Here is a 26,661-nt window from a genome sequence, read left to right on the forward strand (position 1 = left end):
CTGGCAACCCCCACAGGTGTCATCCACTAAGATCTTCTGGGACAGGAAAGCCCTGCGATACCTCTTACATCACACCAAACAGAGCCCCACACCAAGAAAAGAGCTGCCCACACCTCACAGAAGCCATGTTAGTGGACATTTCTCCACTCTGCAAGCCTCTCAGTGCAGTGGAGGCCAGTGCAGACCATCCTCTGCCCAGAACAGTTGCATTCTAAAAAACAGTTGCAATCACATAAAAAACATTCATTGCAGCCAAGATGCACAAAGCACGGTATTGATTTCATACTCGGGTTTTTCCAAAACAAATCATAAACCCACACCAATTATGTCCAATCAGTTTTATGGATAAAGAAGCCTGAGACTCTCCAACAGAAGAGCTTGAGTTTCCCTTCTTACTCTTGTGCTGGGTGTCCTTTTCCTACCTCCAGACCATTACAAGAATATTTGCAAAGTAGATGAGGCCAGTCCTTTTGCCTAATGTTGACAGACAAGAGGAAGATTCCAGGGAGAAATGCCACAGCAGCAAATGAATATGAATGATGCTTTTCCACTTTGTGCTTATAAAATGCCTTTGTACCAAAATCTCAAAGCTCTCCAGGAAGCAAGGCTTTGACTGGGACTTTCACTCAGGGTAAACATGAGTGGTCAGAGCTTCCCAAGTCATTTGTGATAAAGAACAAAAGTCCGGATACTTTTGAAATGCAATATTCTTGCCTTCTGGGTAGTAAACAAAGTGTGCAGATGGATAATGACATCTGTGGATTCTGGCTCCACTTCCTAGAGAGAGAAAAAACATGTAAATAAATATGTAAAAAATTGTCATATGTGGATGACACCATTGGTTCATCCAGTAGTTACCATTCTGCCCAACATTCACGAGCAATGGATTCTATTACTGGGTGCCTTGTGACTGCATTACACTGAGAAAGTAAAATATATTTCTCTTCAATGCACGGGGGAAGATAAATGTTCTAGAAATGTTTAGTAAAAAGGTCCAGTCGGTGGCTTTGACACTTGATGGTTTTGCACTAAGCAATGCTGTCCTTTTGTTCTCTCCATTGGAAGCCTCCTTGTAAATGTTTAATAGCTAAATGACTCAGTAGGGTCTGCAAAGGTCAGGCCCTTCACTGGAAAGGCAGAGGGGAACTCACAAGCAGACTGTATCAGATTGACTGGAAGGTTCATTTGAGAATTTTTTCCTTCTCATCCTTAGCTTAAGGTGCACGTGCAGCATGAATAACTGCCTGGGCTCCAGCCACCCACATGCCTGAAGACCAGACATTAGTGACTTTGAAACTCTTCCTAGGATTCATTTAGGATATTAATCAGCTTCAGGAGAAAACTCACAAAGACTCTGAGAACGATTCTGTTGGAAAAGGGATACCTAGCAGAGACAGTCTACCCTTGCAGTCACTTGCATTGTATCCTGAAAGTCAATGCTAAGAGCTTGGAAAAGAATTCGAGTTCATCAGGTGTCCAGAAAATAAACTCCTTCAAATGCAGTCGAAATAGTTTCAATAACTTCAAATACTCTGCTTGTTATGAATCTACAGAGCAGCAATTAAATAATTATCAGTAATGATTAAATGTCAGATAGCTATAACCAAGGGTGTCTTGCTATTACACTGAAAAATTGTGTATTAAGGTTTTGTTGGGGTGCAGAAAATGATTCCCCAAAATATAGTGCTTTGGCATGTCGAGTACTTTGAAAATCGAAAGGTTTTAGAAATAAGCCTTAGACCCAAGCTCTCTTTCTGACTTTTCTTATCTCCTTGTTTCTCTGATCCTCTTTCTAGAAGCACCTGGAGGGACCGGACTGACTCTCTGGAATTTTCTTATCTAACAAAGCTTCTTTCCAAAAAAAAGAAAAAAAGGCAATAGTCGTAAGAACTCCCATCTTTAGGAATCTCATCAAATGACCAGGAAAGAAGAGAAGAGACGGAGCTGTCACTACACCCAGACAGACTACTCATCTATTCTCTTGAAGGCAGTACTGACAACCTTTGTGCAAGGTGACACTTCACCCCTCTTCTTCCCAACACCTCCCCCAGAGCTCAGAGGAACTTTTGTCATTTACTCCTACCCACCTCATCCCCCACTTCCCTATGAAGAGAGGGTATACAGGCATCTGGACCCTGCTGGGTTATTAGGTCATTACTCTTCTGCAGTTCCCCATGGTATGCACGTTAAAATAAACGCATGCCTTTTCTCCTGTTGCTCTGCCTTTTTCAGCTCATTTTCAGCAAAACCTTCAGAGGGTGAAAGGGGAAGCTTTTCTCCTTTGTCCTTACGTTTTGCATTGTCTTGTACCTTGACATTTTTCTACTCTTGTCAAGTTAAACTGTAAAGCAAAATATAGATCATTAGCTGGCTAATTATTTTTGACTTAAAAAGTAGCTAGCATTTGGTTTTGGGTACCACAGTGTGTCTAATATAAAGTCTTTTTAGAAGCAATGATCCATAAACATTTGTTATCATTCACCATTATTAAACACATTTCTGGCTGAGCAAAGTGACTCACACTTGTAGTCCTACCTATTCAGGAGGCTGAGGCAGGAGGATCACTTAAGTCCAGGAAGGAGTTCAAGTCCAGCTTGGGTGCTCTCTAAAAATATTAAAATTAAAAAAAATTCTGAACATGCAACCCCAATATAATGTATATTTATTTGTAAATGATATACTGTCACTAATACATGGACATAAAACAAGTGGAAAACAATGTAACATTTTAATTTACTGACTGAAAATTAGTTATATTTTCATTAATATTTTTTAAAAGAGCAAAATTGCTGAATAGTCTTTATTTTTGAGAATCTTGGTTGAAAACTTTGTGGTGTAACATTTTGAGGTCTCCTTCCAAGTCAAGTTTATTTTAAGATGTGGTTTTAATGGCTGTCATCACTTAAAATATCTCAAAAGATAAGCAAGCCTACTTGAAAAAATGACATGGTCTCAGGGTTTACTAAATCAAACTGCTCATTTCAACTGTAGGCACAAATCATGCACAGGTTTTAACCGAAATGTAATTAGTTAAATTTCCGTCTTCTTTGAAGTCCATCAGTCTTTTTTTAACAAACCAATTAAACAGTATTAAGGAATAACCCAGAGATTTTTAGTTAGTTGTTTTATATGCAATTTGTTTACTTGTACAAGAAGAAAGGTCAATAGACTGTTGTCATGGAACAAAATTAAAAACAGGATGTATAACAGATAGGAGACAGAAAAACCTGCTGGCAGCCTGGGAACTGTGAATCTTGCAGGCATATTTTTGGGGTAAACAAATCAGTTGGCAGCTGATAAAGAGATCAGTCTGGGCGTTCTGGGTAGGACAACTAGTATCAAAGAAAACAATTAAGTGTGGACAGATTTTTCAAACCCCCTGACGGTGTGGCTGAGGAGCACATGAGGCTTGCTGCCTCTGGACGAGCTCTGCTGGCTCTCTTCCCTCCGCACGCCTTAAGTAAGCCAGAACTATGCCACTGTCCTCCTTAGAATTCCTCAATATATTTAAAACTCAACCTCTCCATTTGGAAGATTTCTAAAAGAGGTTAGGAATTTCAGTTTCTAAGTTAAGTGTGCAGATATGAGTTTTTATAAGCAATATACATCATTTTTAGAGACAAAAATCACATAATGTTGGAAAGATTTCTAAACATCTACTTTCAAAAATGCTCTCCATAAGATTCTTTTGAAAACCAAATACTGGCCGGGCGTGGTGGCTCATGCCTGTAATTTCAGCACTTTGGGAGGCCAAGGTGAGTGGACCACCTGAGGTCAGGAGTTTGAGGGCAGCCTGGCCAACATGGTGAAACCCCGTCTCTACTAAAAATACAAAAACTTAGCTGGGCATGGTGGTGGGCACCTGTAATCCCAGCTACTCAGGAGGCTGATGGCAGGAGAACTGCTTGAACCCAGGAGGCGGAGGTTGCAGTGAGCCGAGATGGCACCACTGCACTCTGGCCTGGGCAACAAGAGCAAAACTCTGTCAAAATAAAAACAAAAGCAAATACTTTCCCACTCATTGCTTTTTTGTTGTTGTTGTTTGTTTTTAGACGGAGTCTCGCTCTGTCGCCCGGGCTGGAGTGCAGTGGCCGGATCTCAGCTCACTGCAAGCTCCGCCTCCCGGGTTTACGCCATTCTCCTGCCTCAGCCTCCCAAGTAGCTGGGACTACAGGCACCCGCCAACTCGCCCGGCTAGTTTTTTGTATTTTTTAGTAGAGACGGGGTTTCCCCGTGTTAGCCAGGATGGTCTCGATCTCCTGACCTCGCGATCCACCCGTCTCGGCCTCCCAAAGTGCTGGGATTACAGGCTTGAGCCACCGCGCCCGGCCCTTTTTTGTATTTTTTAGTAGAGACAGGGTTTTCACCGTGTTAGCCAGGATGGTCTTGATCTCCTGACCTTGTGATCCGCCCGCCTCGGCCTCCCAAAGTGCTGGGATTACAGGCGTGAGCCACCGCGCCCGGCCCACTCATTGTTAAAACATCACCTTTGTTTTGAAGAAACAGATTCAGTCTGTTTGTTTTTGTGAAACTTTTGCCTGGGTATCATCCTAATGACAGCTACATGTCATCACAGATGAGAAAATGTAGAACACTCTTTATAAAAGAAAATATAGTAACTCATTTTCAAGCTTGACAATTCTTTTGAATGCTTTACCACTGATGATCTGTGATCTCTGTGGGGTACAAGATTTTCAAGGTCACTCCTTGCTGTGATCTGGATATATGTATGTCCCCACCAAACTCATGTTGAAATTTGATCTCAGTGTGGTAGTTCTCTCAGGAATTGGTTAGTTCTTGCAAGAGTGGGTTATTATAAAGTCAGAACACCCACCTGGTTTTGCCTCTCTTCACACATGTCCACTTACCCACTGATCTTCTCTGCCATATTATGACACAGCCTGAAACCTCTCACCAGAAGCCAGAGCCATGTGCTTCAACTTCCCAGCCTGCAGAACCATGAACTAAATCAACCTTTTCTAAAAATAAATTACCCAATCTTAGGTATTCTGTTATCATGACACAAAACAGACTAAGACATCCCTCATCACAAAACTCTGAAAAGATTCTGCAAAAGGCTTTGCTTTTTCACCAACTTTGACCTTGTGAATGGCATCCAATAGCCTATCCAAGCCACCATATATGCCTGTGGTAGACTGCATAACGGTCATGGATAACCAACATCCTTCCTTAGGGTCCAGTCTCCCCTGCCATATGTATGCTTGGCTTGGCCGTATGATTTATTTGGCCAAAAAAAGTGAATGGCAGTGATGTTTGCCACTTCTGACCAAAAGCTTTTGGAGCTAGTCTGCAATGCACTGATCTCTTTTTGTCCCTCTGCTACTGCAACTGGCAATGCTCCAGATTGACGCTGCTTCATCAGATGGGACATACTTATGCTAATTATTTGGGACATTCTCATCCCCAAAATTTTTTCACTGTTTATCTGAAATTCAGATTTAACTTTGCATCCTGTTCTTTCTCTGGCTAACCCAGCTATAAGCCACTGACACTTGGGGATCATTTGTTTTGTCAGTATAACCCAATCTTATTTGACCAGCTCAACATGGCCCAAGGAAGGGCACCTGTGTCAATCTGTATATTACATATTAGTAAAGCTTAATTTTGCCTTTTCAGATTAAAAAAAAAAAAGTTAGTCTCCCTGCACTTCAGGGGATTGTCTTTGGAGACCACTGTCCAAAGGTACAATCTACAGGGCAAGGTTGTCAGAAACTTAACAATTGCACTAAAAATGTAGACTAATCAGCACTACCCCAGAGATACTAGATTCTGGAGGTGGCTAGAGGATCTGTTTGCTTAATAAGTTGCTCAGGTGTTTATGAGACAACTTCAAATTCCACTGGCCTATGTCTACTATTTGACTTTTTAGAAAGCTAAGGTAGGAGACCTGGGTACTAGTCCTAACTTTGTAACTACCTTTGTATGATGTTCAACAAGTCGATCCTATTCTCCTTTCTGGACTGCACTGCTCTCAAGAGGCAAGAGATTGGCTCAGACGACCTCAAATCTCTTTCAGCTCTAAAAGTCTAGGATCAGGAGTCAGAAATTCAGAACTTTCTAAGATCCAGAAAGTAAACAAATGAGGCTGGTGAGGGGTAAGACATTAGGTTGTGGAAGGGCCCATGGCAAACTGAAAAGCATATTCCCCAAATGGTCCCCGAGTTGAGAGGTTTTCAAGTTTGGCATGCTCTGTCAGTGAGGCTAGATAAGAACCGTGAGTGTCCTGGCCACTTGTACTTCTGCCAGGAGCCCCAACCACATTTGCCTTATTTACAGTTGTCTTGCTATAACGTTTTGGAAACTATACAAATAACTACATGAATTTACAAATGACTGGGATTTCTCAGAAATCATTGCCTGCTGGGAGGATTTTTGCTAACTGAGAAAGCCTATCTACAAACTGTTTTAGAATGGAACAAACTGTATGTCAATATGACCTTTAATAATTAATGACATTGACATTGCAGTATTTCAGAGCTACTTCATTAAACATTTTTAGCTTTGATTTTGCAGATTAAAAAATATTTTGGAGCCAACAATATTGTTTTTATGTCTCAAACATTCTGATGAGCATTTTAAAAGCCTGTCAGCCCCAGTCATTTTCCCTCTGTTGCCTAAGGGCTGAAACAGTTCTGTCGGCTTGTGCTGTGCCTGGTGTCAGTGATCAGACGGGACACCAGCCTTTGAGGAGCTCACAGTCGGGAAGGGAGGCAGATACAAACAGGTAATTTTTCTATAATGTGACAAGTGCAGGATAAAGCAATACAAGTGACTGGAACAAAGGAAGGAACCCTGAGGGGTAAGGAGGCGGAGGTGTTAGGAGAGAAGCCAGGTGAGGAAGGAAAAGGTATTTTAGGCAGAGGAAAGCACCAGCAAACGTGGAGCTATGGAACAAGTAGCTGGAGCAGCGAACAGGCACGCTGCTCATTCATTCCACAAATACTCTTAGTAGCTAGAGCATCAGGCACTGAAGAGGCAGGTAAACACCTGAGAGCCATGGGTAGTTACAAGAGCCAGGATAACTACACAGACAAGGCAGAGCAGGTCACGGATGATGGGGTACATCCCAAGTGGGGCCCTGGGGCAGGAGGACAGGGATGGAGGAAACAGGCAGACACTGGTACAATATGAAAATGAAAATCAATTAGTGTCTGAAAACTTGAAATTCTAAGAGTAATGACTTAAACTCCGTGTTTTCCCACAAAATATTTCAACCTCCTATATTAAAAAGTGACAATAACTTTTTAAAAAACACTACACCATGTAAAAGTGGGTTTCTCACTTATTTTTAAAAATTTTCCTGACCACTATGAGCTCCAGCAGCATGTAAAAGTGTCTGACTAGGGAAAAAGAAAAAATTAATAAGCTCTTAGAGCAAGAAGCATATATAAATTTTATGTAACCCAGATGTGCCCAATTGCTCCAGCCCCCAGCAATCTTGCTCCTTTACGAACTAAATTACAGTACTGTAATCCTGGTCCTGTGTGTGGCTGCTGGAGACCCAGCTCTGACTCAGGCTTTCGTCCACAGTCAGTCCCAAGGGTCCCTGGTCACCCTTAGAGCTCCCATTATCCTGTGTGCTGCCAACCTCTTTTTCTGTGCTGAGTTCCTGGTTCTGTTTCATACTGTCTTTTCACGGGCTATTTCAGCACATTTTCCCACTAAGCATCATCAACACGTGTCTAGGCACTTCTCAAGAAGCATGCAAAATATTTGAATCCTGAGAAAAGAATCACTGCTATTTCTTTCTTACAAAGATAGAATTATACAATAAAACAACAGAATTTAAAGATTACCACAAGCTGAATTGTGTATGTGTGTAAAAGCTTAACAAAATTACGTATTATAATAATCAGAAATAAAAATAGGAAAAGAAAATATTAAAGAATAAATTTAAATCACTTCATTTTACGACTCAGATCTGTTTTTGTGGACACAGATACAGAAATGGAGACTTCTTAAAATTAAGATCATATTGCACATTGGCTTTTTTTTTTTTTTTTTTTTTTTTTGAGACGGAGTCTTGCTGTGTCTCCCAGGCTGGAGTGTAGTGGCACAATCTCAGCTCACTGCAAGCTCCGCCTCCCGGGTTCAAGCCTCCCTGCCTCAGCCTCCCTAGTAGCTGGGATTACAGGCGCCCACCACCACACCTGGCTAATTTTTGTATTTTTAGTAGAGATGGGGTTTCACCCTGTTGGTCAGGCAGTCTCGATCTGACCACCTTGGCCTCCCAAAGTGCAGGGATTACAGCCGTGAGTCACCGAGCCCGGCCTGTTAAATTTCATAAAATTGTTTTGTTATCTTTGAAAGCAATTTGTGAGTTGAATGCTTGCTCATCAGGAGCATTCCTGAAAACGGACAGGACAGTGAGTTATCGGAGCCAAATGTGAATTACAAATTGAGACAGCCAAACTGCAGGAGCCAAGTTAATTCTTAAAAACACTTTCTGTATCTTACGGCACAACAAAACACTTTTACTACAAAACATGTATGATGGATGTGGCTGCGTTTGACAGTTTGAGATGACAATGAAGAGTGGGAAAGTAAGAGAGCCTGGACCTTCAAAGCTTGCAAACGGCCCGGGCTATTTCTCCACCTCCTGGCTACTCAAAGGAACCCCCTGGTAACCTGTGAGAAAAGGCGAGCCTCAGGCCCACCCAGAGCGCCCGAATGGAAACATACGCGGTATGAGGCCCCAGGTGCAGCGTCGCAGGGTTCCTGCACAGCCTTGGACGCCCTGCAAGCAGCGCGCATACCGGGCCCCCAGAAGCCTCCGAAAGCCACCCATTCCCTAAACCAGGAGGGCCTCGTCCGCGCGTCCCAGCGTCCTCCCGGAAACCCCGCCGCTCCCACACCCAGGATGGGGCCACACGGGCACTAAGAGGCGGGCAGGGGCGCCCAGTCTTGTGATGGCTGGCTCGCTTTTCCAGTCCGGGCCCTCGGGGTGCCCGCGTGAAAAGAGGTGACACTGAAGCCTGGGGAAGAAGTGCGAAGCCCTCACTAATTCACGTAACCGGAGCCAACGGTAGCGCAGACGGCTGCACGTCCCCTCCCACGCGGAGACCACCGGCAAGCTCACACCACCCCCAGAACTGTTTGCCAACAAAGACGTGCAGGGGGCGGAGCCTGAGCGTCAGATACCGCGAGCTGCGTGCAGAGGGCGGAATCTAGGAGTCAGATACCGCGAGAAGCAGTCTCCCGAAGAGGTTCGGACAAGCGCAGGCGCACTACAATTCCCGCCCTGGCCGCGAAGGTGGCACCCGCAGCGGGAGGCGGGGCCGGGCCTATGGGACAAAGATCGCGAGATTTAATGGCGAGTCACAGCTACTTCTTCCTGGCAGAGACCGGAAGTGCGGTCCGCTGAGCGTCTCTGGCGCTTGCCCTGTTTTGGGCCCGGTTGGCTGTTGCTGCTGCTGTGCTCCCCCTTCGTCTCGCCTGACCTGGATTGAAGTGATGGGGGATCCCAAGGAGGCCGGAGCCGAGGGTCCGCCGGCCGGAGCCGCCGCTCGAGGAGGGCTCAGCCTCCTGTCCCAGGGAGAATCCGAGGAACCTTCTGCACAGGTGAGTCCTCCGCGGAGTGGCACCTGCCAGGGATGCGGAGCCGAGGATCCGCTCCACCGGGGAGGGATGCCACGGTTCCCGGCAGATTCTGGAGGCTTCTCCATGTTTACCTGACACCCCCAAAACAGGGAGTGGAAGTCCGTGTTCCTTTCAGCAGGTATTCGTATTAAAAGCAGTCCTGGTAGCCGACAGGTGAGTTAGATACGATCTCTGCTCTCAAGGAGCGTTTTTGTAAATATGTCGTTCCAAAACGTGGCACAGTCGTGCAAAGCAGGAGGGAAGAAACGGTGCCAGGCAGTGACTCGCCGAGAATGAGACCGAACTAATTCACAAAAGATGTAAAATGTTTGCCAGGCAGAAAAGGGACTGCATGAAAGGTTAGAATATTGAACCCAGACACTGAACTTGCTTTGGGAGTGTGCAAGTGCAGGTTGTGAGGAACGAACCCCCAATGCCTTGCTATGAAGTTAGAGACTCAGGAGTATTTGAACCATGCATACATGCATGAACCGATGCATCAATTACTAAATATTTGCATTAAAACAAAAAAAAAGGCCCAAATATTCTACCACACTACTTTATGAATGATGTGTTATTAAAATTAAAATACATCTTTGGCCCGGCGCGGTGGCTCACGCCTGTAATCTCAGCACTTTGGGAGGCCGAGGCGGGTGGATCACCTGAGGTCGGGGAGTTGGAGACCAGCTTGGCCAACATAGCAAAACCCCGTCTCTACTAAAAATACAAAAATTAGCCAGGCGTGGTAGTGCATGCTTGTAATTCCAGCTACTAGGGAGGCTGAGGCAGGAGAATGGCTTAAACTCCGGAAGCCGAGGTTGCAGTGAGCCATGATTGCTCCACTGCACTCCAGCCTGGGCGACAAAGCGAGACTACGTCTCAAAAATTAAAAGAAAAAAGAATTAAAATACATCTTTGATACTGAAAATAGGCTTTATCGAAGTTTGCATTTAGTTAACGTGTTACCATTGAGTCTCCTTGGTTTCTGCTTCTCCACATTATATGAATAAATTTTAAAAGGTAGAGTAGGTGGTCCATTTTCTAGCTGATAACCATGACCATCATACTCCTTGACTCATCTTTTTTCTTTGAAGTTGGTATAAAAGAACTAAATAAATGTTAGCATTTATGCTCAAATTTATTAAGTGCTGTTAGTAACATGTGGCATACGTTCCTTGTGAAGCCTGGTGTGACAGGTTCTTGTTTTCTTTTTTATGAAGGTGAGATTTTTCGTTCCTAGTAATTTTCATTAAAGTTTCACCCAATGTGTTAATTAGGGATCAGCTTTATTTCTTGGAGGCAATGAAGTGAAGAGCCGAGCTGTGGTGAAATACTCTTCTGCCCCTCTTCGAACAGCATTTGCACGCCTTGAAGAGAAAACAGACTTGAAACTCCCACCTGCCAACTGGTTACGAGAGAGTGCCAAACTAGGGCCGGCAGGAACTACCATTCTTGGCAACAGCAAGAAAAGCAAGCCATTTTCAAGGTAAATATTAATCAGTGGCATTTTTACCTGCCCCTCCACCCTCACTTAAAACTCTTATTTGCTTTTAAATTCAGTTTGTAATGCCCATTAACTTGTCAAGATTTCTCTTTAGAGAAAGATCACATTTGATTTTCAAAGGCTTTTTATTCTGATAATAGATGATGTTACAATATGAAGATGTACATACAATATCAATTGCATATGCTTCTTTCAAGTCTGCATCACATTATTAGCAAAGATGAGTTTTGACCGCCAGAGTTCAATCAGCCCTTTTATTTTAGCCAATTTGCATACCTTTTGAATATATGAATACAAAGGATCAGCTTGGTGCATGAGGAGGAAAACCTTGAACATTGCTTCATCTTTCCTGTGGAGTTTTTCATTAAATGGTGGCAGGTTGATCTGGAAAAGCCAGATTTAAAAACCCAGCATGTCGGGTGACCTACACCTTGACTTTGGCACCAGAAATTGTGCTGATGGTATTTAAAGTTGAGAGAGTAGCCTGAGGTCCTACAGAGAAAAATGTACTAATGTCCTTATTGTAGGCCATTTAATGTGTGGGGTTCTCTTTTCTTCTTCCCCCTTGTCAGCCTCTCAATCTAAAATATTTCCATGTAACTTGTAGTAAGGGGCACAAATACACTAATGCTTTATGAGCTGGTAGTTTGGAAATTATCCTAAAGCCTCAGAAAATAAAAGTTATATTTGCAAAAATACTGTTTGTGTGTATCATCATTTATAGGAGCAAAAGATTGGGAATATCCCAAATATCATTTTTTAAAAGAATGGTTTAATGATGATTTGTCAACATAATTAAATGTTGCGAGGAAATTTGAATAATGATATTAACTCTATACAAATGCTGTGCCAAGTATTTTATATGTTTATCTCATTTAATTCTCACAACAACTCTTTGAGATAGGCACTGTTAATTATTTTGCACCTGAGAAAATGGAAGCTGAGAAGGGCGAAATAATTTGACTCAAGCATACAGTAAATCTCAAAGCATGCTTTGCCGTTAGGTAGTCCTTGGTAAGTGTCCTCACTCTGCCGTTTAGTAATTGGCGATGTTGGGTACCTTTCAGGCTTGTAGACTATAGATGTGCCTCAGGTGGTACGTGGCATCAGTTGGCTGCTCAATTAACAGTTTTTTTCCATTTCCTTTTGTGGCTGAATTGGTGTCAGGTGCATTTTTTTCATGTATATTTTTTAAAAGAGGTATTGTATATCACTAGAAATACAATCTCAGAAAGTAAAATCCTGATACATGTTTCTGTTTTTATCTCTCCACCTAAAAAGAATAAAGTTTTGAACTATTTTCCCTTGGAGACTTTGGGTTTTGTGATTACAAAAATAAAATAATTGTTTTTATTCGAAATATTTCCTACTGGATGCGTCTAATGATTATTACCATGTCTTATCAAATCTAAGATGCCATTGACTTTCTGACACAGCGTGATTTTAGTGCCACTAAGAAGAAAAAACTTGCCAGCTGTGATGGTGATACACATCCTGGTTTCAGAGTTGTTAAAATGTGGAAAATGTGTATCCTAGAAGCAATGAACTACAGTATTGTTATTAAACTCTACTTGCATGATTATGAGCATGACCTTATAACCAGTGTCCTTTTTTCTCTTTGGTAGCTTTGGCATGGCATATGACTTTATTGATTCAGTGGGAAATGATGTGGATGTTGTCTCTGACTCTGAAGTAAGTGTTATTTTGTCGCCTAATGTAATTTTGGGGGTGTTTTGTGATAGGTGTTTTACATCATGCTGTGTTTTGCATGATATAAATTTGCAAGTCTTGAGAAATTAGTGATGAAATAAGGTAAAACTTATCTGATTACTGAATATCTTTTTTGTTATTAAAGTATCATTGTTTACCACATTTTTATTTAAAGAGGAAGGAATAATCCCCAAACGCTGGCAGTGGTAATAATACTGATGGTTATATTTTAATGATAGTAATTGAAACTGATTATAGTGTTTGGGATTATTCTGTATATGTTACCAATTGAGTTACAGATGATATTTCTAGTAAAATCTATTGATCGTTATTGGTTTTGATCTGATATGCTAGAAGCCTGGGTCAGCATAACAGTGTGACGTATCCACCCTTAACTTTCAGAAATCCTATCATGTAAAAATAAATGTTTGACTGTCACTTAGTGTGACTCATAAAGTCTACATGATTCTGGTTTGAACACTCCATTCTCTGTGTGTTTGAGTGTAGCTCTTTGTTTAAAGTTCTGTTTGTATAACCTTAAGGAAATAAGGTTTATTTATGCTGAATAAAGCTAAAATTTAAAAGATTCCAAATCACACTAAAACAGTCTTTCTCAACTATTTTTTTCTCTTAATTTTTTAAGAACATAAAAAAACTCCTGAAAATTCCCTACAGCAAGTCGCACGTGAGCATGGCAGTACACCGCATAGGAAGGACTCTCTTACTAGATGAGCTAGATATTCAAGAACTCTTTATGAGATCATCTCAGGTAATGCTTTTGTGAAAAAATGCAGCAAAACATTGACAGCTTCAGAGCACTAGAAATATGATTTTGTTTCAGAGAGTGGCCAAAGTGAAAATGTAGTTGAGTACTTCAACTATCGAGAAATTGAAAGTTTCGCTGAAGATAGAAAAGCTTGAATGAAGAAAAAAGAAGAGAATGAGAATGGTGAAGAAAATTATTTTATTGATTCTAACAGCCAGATTCTTTCTTACAAGAAAAAAGATGAAGCCAATGAAGAAAGTTGTGAAAAATCTGTGAAATTTAAGGGACTAGTTTAATATTTTTAAAAATCCTTTAATCCCTTAAACAGATTCTCATGAAACATGGCTACTGGAAAATGTGCAAAATATTAGAAGCTGTTCCTCTGAATAAATACAGTCATGTGCCCATAATGACGTTTCAGTCAGCGATGGACTGCATATAACGGTGGTCCCATAAGATTATAATATACTGTATTTTTACTGTATTTGCAATGTTTAGATACATAAGTATATACCACTGTGTTACCATTGCCTTTGATATTCAGTACAGTCACATGTACAGATTTGTAGCCTGGGAACAATAGGCTATACCATATGACCTAGGTACAGAGTAGGCTGTGCCATCCAGGTTTCTGTAAGTAACACTCTGTGATGTTCACACCAGGACAAAATGACCTAATGATGTGTTGCTCAGAATATATCCCCATTGTTAAATGAGACATGGCTGTAGTTATTAGAATTAATTGATGCTCTTTAGCTTAGATTCTCAAATTGTATGTTGGTAAGGACTGTTTTTCCCACATGTTGAGAATGGATACTTTTGAAAAACATAACATTGTTGCAGTTTCTCGAGGATTACCCTCCATATCTGTACTTTTCTTGGGCTGGCAAGAAATACTTCATAGTCAATCTTTAAAGAATATTCCTACAGTGCTTTGATAAAGAAAATTAAGTTATGGTGATTTAAAGGACATTTAAAATAAGTGTTTTTTTCCTTTGAAAAGACCACAGTTTAGTTCATCATGTGAGTATGAGCCTAGGCGCTGGGATGTGACAGTGAACAAATCACAGGCCTTGCTCCTTAGCAGTTAATTGTTTGGGGTTAGAAACTCACAGATCATTTCAATATAGTGTGCAAAGTGGGACCTACTCCAGCTGCTAAAGAGCATGTTATAGAGAAGACTCACCTCTCCCAGCCTGTTAGGAGAGGAGGAAGATGGGTTTCCTTTAGGAAACGAACAAAAGAAATGTAGTATGCGTTGACCCAGAAAGATAAGATTTTAATGAATTTGTGTTTATGAAACCATATTCAAAAAATAAAAGGAGTCTTTTCTGTAAGATGGTACTAAGGAACATTTTTTCGACTATGTGTGTTATATTAATAATATGTATCTCATGTTATCCAGACTGGTGACTGGACATGGTTGAAAGAGTTTTATCAAAGACTAATTGATCAGAAGTGGCAGAGGAAGAAAAAGAGCAAGGAGCACTGGTATCAAAAGGCAATTCTTTCCAAGTTCTTATATTACAGGTACTCGGCTACTTATTTCTCTAAAGAGAAAAAGGGAATTCTGATCTAAAATTTAGTTTGAAGCTTATACAAGTAATAATTTAAGTTTGGCCCCTATGATACTGTTAACATTTGTTTCATATTTCTTTTTTACAAGATGTATACTTAATTACAGATTGTAGTTTTTATAAACGGGTAGACTGTTGCATAAAGTTAACTTTAGTAACAGTGATCCTTTTTTATTTCTGGTTTGGCCAGTATCAATGGTGATGGAGCCGCTCAGCCTGTCTCATCTACCGCAGAACAGCAGGAATCGTCCAGTTCAGATCAGACAAATGATTCGGAAGGGGCTTCATGGCCCGCTCCCTTCGAAATGCCTTCTTCAGTTTCTGAAGATCCCAGTGCTTCCAGTCAGGTTAGTACTTAAATGCTAATTCTAGAAACTCCCTTAGAAAGACAAAACCTTTTTTAACATCTTGTTAAAAAAAAAAAAGAACAGGAATAAGAAATATTCTGTCAGCTTATGTAATGAGGGAAAAAAGACTTCTATCAGTTTATGGAGTGGGAGAAACACGTTTTAGTTTTTCACAATAGAATTTACAAGAGCTATTATAAGTGGGTAGATCAGACTTTTTTATTAAATCAAAATATTTTATAATAGTTTATTGATACGTTTATTAATACTGATTGTCTCCCTAAAGTGGTGAGTGTTATATAGAGATATAGTATATTTTTAACTTTAGATATGTAGGAAATACCTATAAAATATAGAGATTCAGAGGCCTGTTTGTAATTTAAGTTCTAACCTTTTTCATAACTTTTAGTCAGATTGTTAGGCCTAAAATATCCCTTTAAGATTTTCCAGATAAAATTCCTGAAACTTAGTCCACATTCATGTTATAAAACTTTTAGAAAAGAGAATGGACTGGGTTGTCCTTTTTATCTCTTACATCCTTGTTTTTTCTTATTGCTTGTTTATTTTTGTGCTTATTGTATCTATCAAAGAATAAAATAAGGCTATAGATGTAGATTGTGGCATGTCTATTTTCAGGAAAATAGATGGATAAATGGATAATAAGATCTGTAACTTGATAAATTACGTCTTCCCTCTTGCTGTGTGTTCCCACATATTGAGCACTATTCAATCAGATTGTTTCAATCTTCACAAATTACAGGGAGCAAATACATTTAACTCGAGTTTAGTTTCAGTAGGTTTAAAATAGAGAAAGCATTCCATTAAACTCCATAATGAGTTCGAACTTTTTTCAAAAGTGAGAAAAATGTAAGGAAAAGGAAGGAAGTAATTAATATGCAAGTCACATAGTGGTAACAACCAAGAAGTAGAGATGTTCTGTGATTCAGAAGGGAGAAAAGACTACATAATACAAATACTACCCTCCTATTACCCATCTCACCCATCTCCCAGTGTTATTCTGTCTTTACCTTGTTTAGAAATTACTGTGAAAACTTTTGGAGACTTGGTTATCTGTAGACTTATGTGTGGAGGAAGCAAACTGGCATTTATTGAATAGCTCTTATGCTATGTACTTTGTATGTATGTTTGTACAAATTGTTTTTTTTTCATTCTTGGAGCTGCATATTGTACAAATAAGTAAACTAAAGCTCATCAAAAGATGTTTCACATGGTCATACAGCTGGCGAAACTCTCAGGCTAGGGCATAAACGATCTTTCTGCCTGCAGAGGCCTGTTCCTCCAGCAGTACCCCATTGTGTCTGTGTACTCCACACACAATTAGCAAGGCCCTACTAGCAGTCAGATCATCGTAGCAGTGGTTTATCCCTAGGCAGAGCTAGCCTGCCATAAGAGTCTCTTACAGAGTATTTTTCTTATATTATACTGCCTAAATTTCAGCTTTAGAGGTTTATATTTGCAAGGTATCGCTGCACAAATTCTTGTTCCAAAAACTAAAACTGCTGGTTTGAGATCTTTGTTGAGCAGTTACAGAGGTTAAATAGGTGACTGTGGGATGGCCTTAGAGCCAGACATTTATTGAGAACATTGTAACCTAGGGCTCATACTCTGACTAAAGCAACTTCCTGGCAAACTATGTTTTGCGAATCAGTTCATGAATTGTTAACTTGTCTGTGTAAACAAATAATAAAATAAAAAAGAGTTTAAAGTTTTCTTAGGACTCCTGAGGGAGAAGACAAGGCACAGTGGAAGTGCTAGAGAGCCACCTGTGCTTGTAGTCACACACGCTTCCCAGGCAGGTGCCAAGCCTGTTGGCACACACAGATAACAAGTAAGACAGACGTTTGTGGAATAAGCAGCGCACACATGCCTGTCTTGGGCTCTGTTGAGGCACTGACATTAGAAGCTTAAAGTAGTATTTCTTAATGGCAGTACTACTTTCCTAATGGCTGGAAAATTGAGTGGTAGGCTGAGTTTACCCAGTGTCAAAGGGCCCACTTCCTAAGTATATTCTAAAATGTATTCCAGACCGGGCGCAGTGACTCACGCCTGTAATCCCAACACTTTGGGAGGCCAAGGTGGGCGGATCACTTGAGGCCAGGAGTTTGAGACCAGCCTGGCCAACACGGCAAAACCCCATCTCTACTAAAAAAAAAAAAATTAGCTGGGCATGATGGCACATGCCTGTAATCCCAGCTACTCGGGAGGCTGAGGTAGGAGAATTGCTTGAACCTGGGAGGTGGAGTTTGCAGTGAGCTGAGATCGCGTCACTGCACTCCAGCCTGGGCAACTCTCTCTCAAAAAAAAAAAAAAAAAAACTGTATTCCAGAGAATATCTTAAGAACAAAAAGTGTTCTGAGATTAAATAAATTTGGGAAACATTGGTTTTTACAAAGGCAAAGTAGATTTTTCTATTGCAGGATTGCTTATTATATATTTATTGTTTTAATAGCAATAAATATTGTTACTCCACGAAAGTGAATACTTGGTAAATGTCATCTTTCAAACCTGACGCTGGAAAATTTTCATTCAGTTTCCCAGGAGCTAGTGTTCTGTGAAACACACATCAGGAAATGCTAAACTGGAGACTGTTAAGATAATGAGTATCTCAAACTGTGGCTGAGTAGGATTTCTTTTTTTTAAGAGACAGAGTCTCACTATGTTGTCCAGGCTGGATTTGAACTCCTGGGCTTAAGCAGTCCTCCCATGTTGACCTCCTAAGTAGCTTGGACTACAAGCACATGCCATCGTGCCTGGCCAGTTCCTTAGAATTTTTAAATTCAATACAGATGGAGTAGGCTGAAAGAGCAGTGGTAATCAGATATACAAAAAAGGAGAAAAATGAAAAACTTTGGACGTTTAGAATAATCTTTAATCTGTCTCACTTGAGTAAGATCTAAATGTGATTCGCTTCTTAATGGTAGCTGTGATCACTAGCCAGAGCAGGCCACCCAGTGAGGAGTGTTATTATTTGTATTGGCCTAATTCACAATGGTAGATTTGAAATGTGTGCTTTGAATATTTAGGTGATACTCTTCAACAGTGGGTCAATTTTAAGAAATGTTGACAGCAGAATCACTCCTTATCCTTGCACTTTTCACAGGGAAGTGAGCCTCTTGAACCCTCATACATAGTGGGGCATGTGGCCTCAGCACCCAAAGAACAAAACCTGACTACTTTATTCAATGACGGGGAGCACAGTCAGGTATGCTTTCCATGGTGTCCACGGTGACAGCCAATCCCCAGTCTACTTCGTCATTTCAAAACTAGTCTAAGTCGAAATTGATAGGGAAAAACTCCACTCGATCCTGAAATTGCTTTCTAAGCATCTTTGTGATCTTAGCTCTGGGGCCTGACTTTGTCTTCTTTGTCTTTTTTATGGATCATAGGGGGAAATTACAGATTGACTGTTTATTATAATCTTTCCTGTTTTAAATCACAGGGTCTTAAAAATGATTTCGTTCGGAATATTCTTTGGACGTTTGAAGATATCCATATGTTGGTTGGCTCCAACATGCCCATATTTGGAGGAGGCAGATACCCAGCAGTCAGCTTACGTCTCAGGTAAACCAAACATCGTACCCCTTCTCAAGTTTACGGTATTTAACTTCTTCCTTTAGAATCTGTTCCATCAGGCTGAGGTTGCAGTGAGCCAAGATCATGCTACTGTACTCCAGCCTAGGCGAAAGAACAAGACTCTTGTCTCAAAAAGAGAAAGAATCAGTGTTCCATCTGTTTGGGCATCTTCCTCTTTCTCTAAGTTTTTTCACCTCCCTCCTTCCCCTGCCAGTTGAAATGGCCACATTAAGGAAGGAACTATAATCAACAAATGCTCAAAGGCAGGCCTATAGCTGAGTCTTCATTCTAGACCTCATTGAATAGAGCCAGAGGTTTGTTGGACTGAACTAGTCTTAGGTCTGAATCTACAACTTGTGAGAATATTCAAGACAGTTTATTTAATTAGTTAGAGAGCTTCCTACTAACTACTTGTGAGCATTTTGCTTAATGTTCCACATGTATTTGTTGACATTAGCCAATGTGAATTCTAACCTAAGCATGGTCTTGTATGGTATTCAGTCTTTCTCAAGTTGTGTGAGGAGCAGGCAGTAGGCTCACAGTCCTTTCCTATCATATTATCTTCTATTCTTACTGAAAACTTATCAGTGTCAGTTGGAAATACAAGCAAGCTTTTGGAAATTTGTTAAGTATAGCACAACCACTGGGCTGCATGTGCATATCTTATCAGAAAAGAAAGCATAGATGGCATTTTCTATCTAGAGAGGACAGCTTAAAATACTTAAATGGTGAAATAACTTTCAGATGATTCATTTCCTTAATTAAACCAAATAACGCTAGAAATGTATATTTTTAGGGATAACAACAAACCAATTAATGTGCTAACTGGAATTGACTATTGGTTGGACAACTTGATATGCAATGTACCAGAACTTGTGATGTGTTTTCATGTAAACGGAATTGTACAGGTAAGATACAGTGTGATTTTTGTAATCTCTCAAATGCAAATTGGTACAGAGAGTTCCTCACCAAAGTCTTTATGGCCTTAAAGTACTAAGGTACATTTTTGGCAGGGAAGATAGCTGTGAATAAACTGAATTTGAGTGTACATTTAAGTTGGTGATAACAGAATTCTAGATGTTTTAGAAGTATAATTTTACAGGTAATTTGGAGGAAGTTCATAAATGTATGAAAACTGCATTTGTAGCCATAGAAGTCTAATTTTAATGCCAAGCACTCATTAATAATTAACTGAAAGTGTCTATACAATGGAGGCGTTTCTTCATTATGTAACTATCTACTCAGTACATGCAAAATTTTAGGGAAAGATCTTGTAAAAATTGTGTATGGTAGATAGCTTATATAGCAAATTCTTATTCAGCATAATCTATTTAGAAGACATGTATCCCCATTATAAGTGTTGGGGGAGGCCAGGCATGTTGGCTCATGCATGTAATCCCAGGCTACTCAGGAGACTGAGGCAGGAGGATCACTTGAAGCTGAGAGTTCAAGACCAACCTGGGCAATGTAGCAAGACCCTAACTGTAGAAAAAAACCCCACACGCTTAGCTGGGCATGGTGGTGCTTGTCTGTAGTCCCAGCTACTTGGGGGCTTGAAGCAGAAGGATCACTGGAGCCCAGGAATTTGAGGCTGCAGTGAGTTATGATCGTGCCTCTGTACTCCAGTATGAGTGACAGAGCAAGACCCCGTCTCAAAAAATAAAAAATTTAGAATTTAAACAATAAATAATGGTTGAAGGAAAACAAAGAATAAGCTTGGTTGTTACTCAGAAAGAGATAATCTAATGGGAAATAATATGCAGAGAAAACAGTAGGAGACAGATAAGAATGAGAAGTGTAATAACACACACAGACGTCTAGATCATCAGAGAAGGGGCTGAGCACTAACATTGGAAGAAAGACTTTGTGGAAGAAGGGGCATCTTCACTGAGTCCTGAATAATAGGTAGTATCTCAAAAAATAAGAGCTGGATTTTAAAAGTCTAGTGTAAATACATGAAAAGATTGATAATAAATCCAGCTAGGGAACACAGGATTTAGGTAGCAGAATAGCTGCAAATAAGGTTGGAAAAGTCATGATCAAATGATGGAGATCTTAAATGTTGAGCTAAGGAGTATGGACTTGGTTCAGTTGGTAATCTGGAATCAGTGAAGGCTTTGCATCTAGGAGGGGAAATTTGTTGTGTTAGAATATTAATTTAGAGATAGCATATAGGATAAACAAGGAGGACTTAGAGACAAGAAAACCGGAGGCATTGTACCATTTTGCAAATAGTATAATGTACTTCCACTAGAGAAGAACTGTTAAGAATCAACAATGGTAAGAATAGATAGCATTTATTGAGTGCTTATTTGATCCCAGCACTTTGCTGAATGCTTTAAATGCTTTACCTTATTTGATCTTCTTAGCTACCTCACATGCTGTTATTCCTATTTGATGGAAAGAGAGACTGAGGATCAAGGAGCTCAAGTGAGTTGCCCAGGGTCACCTTAGTAGTGAGTGGCGGTGCCAGTCTTTGTGCCTCTCTCTGGCTGAGGACATGCTTTGAACCATTGTATTCCAACCCAGTGATTCTTAACCTGGTTGTGCATCAGAATCACTTGTGGTCTCTTAAAAAATGTTCTTGCTTGGGCCCCCAGTGATCGAGTATCAGTAGGATGTGCACCTCTTGTCTTTTCAGAAAGTCTGGTATATGATTCTGGTTTGCAGTCTTGATTGAAAACCACTGTTAGACCATCTCCCTAAATGGCAACATTTAGTGGGAGGCTGGGGTGGGAGTGGGGAGCAGGAGAAAAGAGAGAGGCAGATAAAGCGTTAACAAGGCGGAGGGGAAGAGGAGTCAAAGGGGATTCCAGGGTTTAGGGGCTAGAATAATGGTGGTGTCATTTAGTGAGATGAGGATGTTGAATTGGTTTAGACAGGGAAGATAGTATGTTTTTGTCACATGTTCAGTTTGAGGAAAGTATAAAAATGTCTAGAGAGCATTTTGAAGTTGCAGCCATTAGAGAAATAAATTGAAGCATCATCTACCTAGATACTGTCAGATTTTGTCACCTGGGAATCTATGAAAATCAGGCATTGGAGCCTCTTCCCATAGGGATAAAAATAGAAGAGCATTTAGAGAGAGAGAAGGAGAACAAGAATAGCGCAGATTAAAATATGGGAAAGGAGTGTTGAGGAAGGAAATAATCAACATTGGGGACTTCAGTGAACAAAGTGGGGTGAAAATCAACCTCAGACGATTGTTTGGTCTTACATTCCAGTTGATTTAAAGTTGCTAGTTTTAGAGTACTTCAGAAAATGTGGTAGGAGGTGTTTAGGAAAGTGTGCACAGAAGACAAACAAGAAAAATGCAAAGGCACTTTTAAAATAGTGGTAGTAATGTCCATGAAGCCTTTACTCGTATTGCCACCCCCATACCCGTCTGCTCCATCCCTGTGAAGTAGTAAAGTCCATAGATAAGGGAAGAGAAGTGTCTGCCAGAAACGTTTCCTAGATGATTCTCCTTGAGCCACCGACTCTAGTATCTAGCAAAAGAAAAGGCCAGAAATACATGTGTTTTAAAATCTTGCTGGGTAAAGCCTACCTTAATTGACCATCTTCCCAGTTGAAAACATTAAAGTGGAGGAACAGTATTCAGTATGATTTGTTCCATGTTAGAACAGAAATCAGATCATGCCTAAATCTGAGGTTCTAAATCTGATAGTGATTCTCTGTTGAAATTACCCACTAGTGAGCTGCCCTTGCTGATGGGGTGGATAAGATTCCTTTGGGAGGCTGCAGCAGAAAACAGATTAAAAACCACGGGTTTAAACGCTTTCATGCTACACAGGTCTCTATTTGCAGGACTTCTGCATTTGGTTGCTTTTTTAAAAGAAAGGTGTTGTTTCCTCGAGTTTTCTCTTAAACGGCTTTCCATCTGTCCGTGTTTTACAGAAATATGAAATGATAAAGACAGAAGAAATTCCCAATTTGGAAAACTCGAATTTTTCTACCAAAGTCATAAAAGACATTGCACAGAATATTTTATCATTTTTGAAATCTAATTGTACCAAAGAAGGACATACCTATTGGCTCTTTAAAGGTAAGCTATTAATACTTCTTGAGTGAACAATAATTGATTTGGGTAACTGCTATAAAATGAGGCTTGTTTTTCTTTCCAGCAAGTGGCAGTGATATAGTGAAGCTCTATGACCTCACTACTCTTTGTGAAGAAACTGAAGACAAATACCAAAATCCATTCACAATGCCAGTGGCCATTCTCTTGTACAAGTGAGTGCCTTAAGAATTTTAGATGAAGAAGTAGCCTTATGTAAAGTTTTAAAGCATACAGCCACAGTATCCAAACTAAGGTTTTTAAATGCTTTTAGGTTTTCATAGTAGCGGGAAAGATATAAAATACACATTGTACCAAATATTACTCAGCTTTCTTATGACACAATAGTGTAAACATTTTGGGGGTGGTGGGTAAAGTGTAAAGTGTAATATTTTGTTGTTTCTTACAGCTCTTTGTTGGAAAGAGACAAGAGCACTCCTAGACTTGAGTCTTGCAGACAGTGATGAATGGTGGGCAGTAAAGTTGATATAAACTCTTTTTTTAGGGTTGCTTGCAACATGATGATGAAGAAGAATCAAAATAAGAAACACTATGGAACTATTAGAACGTTGCTTCTTAATTGTCTTAAATTACTGGACAAAAGCAGGCATCCTCAAGTAAGAGTAACATTTATGTATTCTCTAAAACAGTTCTAGCATTCTAACAGGGAATTGTTACCTGGACAGTAAAGCTTCCTGATTCCTATTCTGTAACTGCCCTATTCAGTGTGGTAGCCATTAGCACATGACATGTGGGTGTTGATCACTTAAAATGTGCTTTGTCTGAATTGACATGTGCTGTCAGTGTAAAATACACCCTGAATTTTGAAGGTTGGATATCTGTACATATTACATGTTGAAATGCAATGTTATATATATTGAATTAAATATGTTTAAGTTAATTTCTCAGATTCTACTTCTTTTTTTTTTTTTTTTTTTTTTTCGAGACAGAGTCTCACTCTGTCACCCGGGCTGGAGTGCAGGGGTGCGATCTCTGCTTACTGCAAGCTCCGCTTCCTGGGTTCATGCCGTTCTCCTGCCTCAGCCTCCTGAGTAGCTGGGACTACAGGTGCCTGCCACCACGCCCGGCTAATTTTTTGTATTTTTGTAGAGACGGGGTTTCACTGTGTTAGCCAGGATGGTCTCGATCTCCTGACCTCGTGATCCGCCCGCCTTGGCCTCCCAAAGTGCTGGGATTACAGGCGTGAGCCACCGCGCCAGGCCTCCACAGATTCTACTTTTTAAATGTAGCTACTAGAAAATTTAAAATTTCGTATGTGACTCATGTTACGTTTCTCTTAAACAGCACTGCTCAATAAATTTAGAACTCATGGAATTCTAACAGTAGTGCTCTTAGTTCTTTGTTTTGTTGCTATTAGACCTTGTTATCACTTTATTAATATAAATAAGAGTTCACATTCCACACTTAAGGATATTAAAGCATCTCTTAAATAAAAGCTAGTAACATTTGTTTTAAAGAGAGGGGGAAAAAGCATCTCTTAAAATATTCCCTCAGTCATGCTCCCCACAATTTTATACCATCCTTACCCTTGGTTGTTTGCTTTATAACTTTATTTTTCACTGTAAGGCTAATGGTTGTATCCTGTTCAAATCAGTAAAGGTATGTAGGATACGCAATTTTTCTTCGAAGAGCCAAAGTAATTTTGTAGCCGCATTTGATTTAGAGATAAAGATTATGCTAGACCAAACTCAGAAATTTTTTTGAAGAAAAATAGTAAAACATTTTGTTTCTGACTGAAATATCTAATTGCTGACTGAGGTGGCAGTGTTTAGTGGAATTTGAGTGGTTTATGTGGATGTTAGAAAATGGTGTTAAGACTATTGTCTGCGATTAAGAACTGATAAATAATAGAATGGGATAAATGATCGTATATAAATGCTAATTTTAAGAGATATCAGAATGGACTTTTCCCTTGTTAATGTAATTTTTTTTTTTAGAACCATAGATTGTATAATAAATATTAATTGCCTATTATAGAGAAACTTGAATTAATTTATAGTTTGTAAGGACAAATTCTGGTTTCCCACTTGGTATAGGGTGGTATTAATATTTGTTAATATTTTAGATATGACACTCTATACTCAAAAGCCTTTGTTTGTCTCCAGTGAAATTCAGTTGACACCTTTTAAGAGAGAGGGCTCAAGGTGGAGTAATTTCAGGAAATAGGAAATGCGTCAACCTATAAAGATTTTGTGGAGCATACCCAGAGTATTGGTAGCTTTGAACTGGGAACATTTCTGTGTGTGTTACAGTCTATATGGTGGAAACAGCCGGTGTGCCGACCTCCTTCTAAAATTTGTTAGTATGGTATTAAAATTCATGTATTTTTTTATGACAGTAATTTACACATATTTCTCTCTTTTTCATAAGATTATTGCTTCCGCCAATTACATGCTTTCAGAACTTTTTCAATTGGATGAACCTAAAAAGGAAGAAAATTCAGAATCTCCTTTAAACGAGAATTCTGATGAAAGTTATAGTGAAGAGGAGGAAGAGATGCCCGACAGTGATGAAAATGGATCCTATAGCACCAGCTCTGATCCATCGGATGATAGCAAAGCAGTAGCTATAATCAAGTCTGTTGGAGAACTGTCGGTACCAGAAAAATACAAATCTATTCATCAAATTAGAGTAAGCCTTTAGAATTTATATTAAATTGTTATCAAGGAAACATAATTGTTAATCGAATATAGTTAGCCCTTCAAAAGATACCATTGCTTCAATAAATCTTTCATGGTCCAGCATCTAATAATCATTAGTTTTCTGAATTCTAAAACTTGGCTTTATAGTATTGTTCCACGATAACTGACCCACATTATGCAAGCCTATAGTGGACAGATGAGTAAACCAGATACCTGTCTATTCTTATGTGAAGGATTTTCCTCTCCAGTGACCAGTGTGTAGTCATAGTCTTGTCTCCTTACTAGGGCACTTCTGTCCAGTTTTGGGGTTGCTGGGAAATTACATATATAGGTTGCTTGGTGAACATAGAATTAGGGTAGAGAAGGAGGTGGCTCTTGGAGCTGTGTATGGTGAGATCTGGTACATTATCGCTGTGCTATATAATACAGTACTTTTTTCGTGACTCTGGTGGTCATGTCTGCCGTATTGGACATGTCTCTGCCCTGGAGAGGACCAGACAGATTTCTCCCGCTGTGGGTTGCCCTGACTGTCCTTCTACCATCAGTGTATCTCCAGGCAGTATATACCTTACAGCATACCATCTCCCTATGATTAGATCCAGGCCAACCTTAAGAGTTCTGGCTGTTTCCTGAACTGAAATACAGTTGTATTTACAGATAACCTCTTAATTTAAGCACTGAGTGTAACTTTCAGATGGAAACTTTAAGCAAGTTTTTGAGGGGCTATCTCTGTCACCCTAAAACATTGCCCATCTTTCTGACCTTCACTTGCCCCATTGGTTTATCATGGTCATGCTGCCTTTTTTTTCTCAGAAGCATCAAGATTATGCTCATTGGAGGGCC

At 40.0% G+C, this 26,661-nt stretch overlaps 1 protein-coding gene and 1 long non-coding RNA gene across 3 annotated transcripts in view; one reads left to right on the forward strand and one right to left on the reverse strand.

The window, feature by feature from the left end:
- Positions 1–260: 260 nt before the first annotated feature.
- On the reverse strand, positions 261–2,217 carry LOC115900351. The gene is made up of 2 exons (XR_004059987.1): positions 2,088–2,217; positions 261–777 (listed from the first exon to the last, which is right to left on the reverse strand). It is a non-coding gene; the product is annotated as an uncharacterized LOC115900351 (long non-coding RNA).
- A 6,964-nt stretch (positions 2,218–9,181) lies between these two features.
- Positions 9,182–26,661, forward strand: part of EDRF1 (erythroid differentiation regulatory factor 1) — a 45,381-nt gene continuing 27,901 nt past the window's right edge. The window contains exons 1-13 of one of the 2 annotated variants that reach the window (XM_030940440.1): positions 9,220–9,582; positions 10,878–11,086; positions 12,730–12,796; positions 13,458–13,583; positions 14,986–15,110; positions 15,348–15,504; positions 18,626–18,727; positions 18,965–19,086; positions 19,895–20,006; positions 22,996–23,143; positions 23,223–23,331; positions 23,661–23,772; positions 25,547–25,807. In XM_030940440.1, the coding sequence (XP_030796300.1) occupies positions 9,475–9,582; positions 10,878–11,086; positions 12,730–12,796; positions 13,458–13,583; positions 14,986–15,110; positions 15,348–15,504; positions 18,626–18,727; positions 18,965–19,086; positions 19,895–20,006; positions 22,996–23,143; positions 23,223–23,331; positions 23,661–23,772; positions 25,547–25,807 (1,758 nt within the window). In that variant the 5' untranslated portion in view covers positions 9,220–9,474. Of the gene's footprint in view, positions 9,583–10,877; positions 11,087–12,729; positions 12,797–13,457; positions 13,584–14,985; positions 15,111–15,347; positions 15,505–18,625; positions 18,728–18,964; positions 19,087–19,894; positions 20,007–22,995; positions 23,144–23,222; positions 23,332–23,660; positions 23,773–25,546; positions 25,808–26,661 lie in introns of both variants that reach the window. The other variant, XM_010357718.2, reaches the window with a different exon arrangement.

This window comes from Rhinopithecus roxellana, chromosome 11 (genome assembly GCF_007565055.1).
Source record: "Rhinopithecus roxellana isolate Shanxi Qingling chromosome 11, ASM756505v1, whole genome shotgun sequence".
Lineage (NCBI taxonomy): Eukaryota > Metazoa > Chordata > Mammalia > Primates > Cercopithecidae > Rhinopithecus > Rhinopithecus roxellana.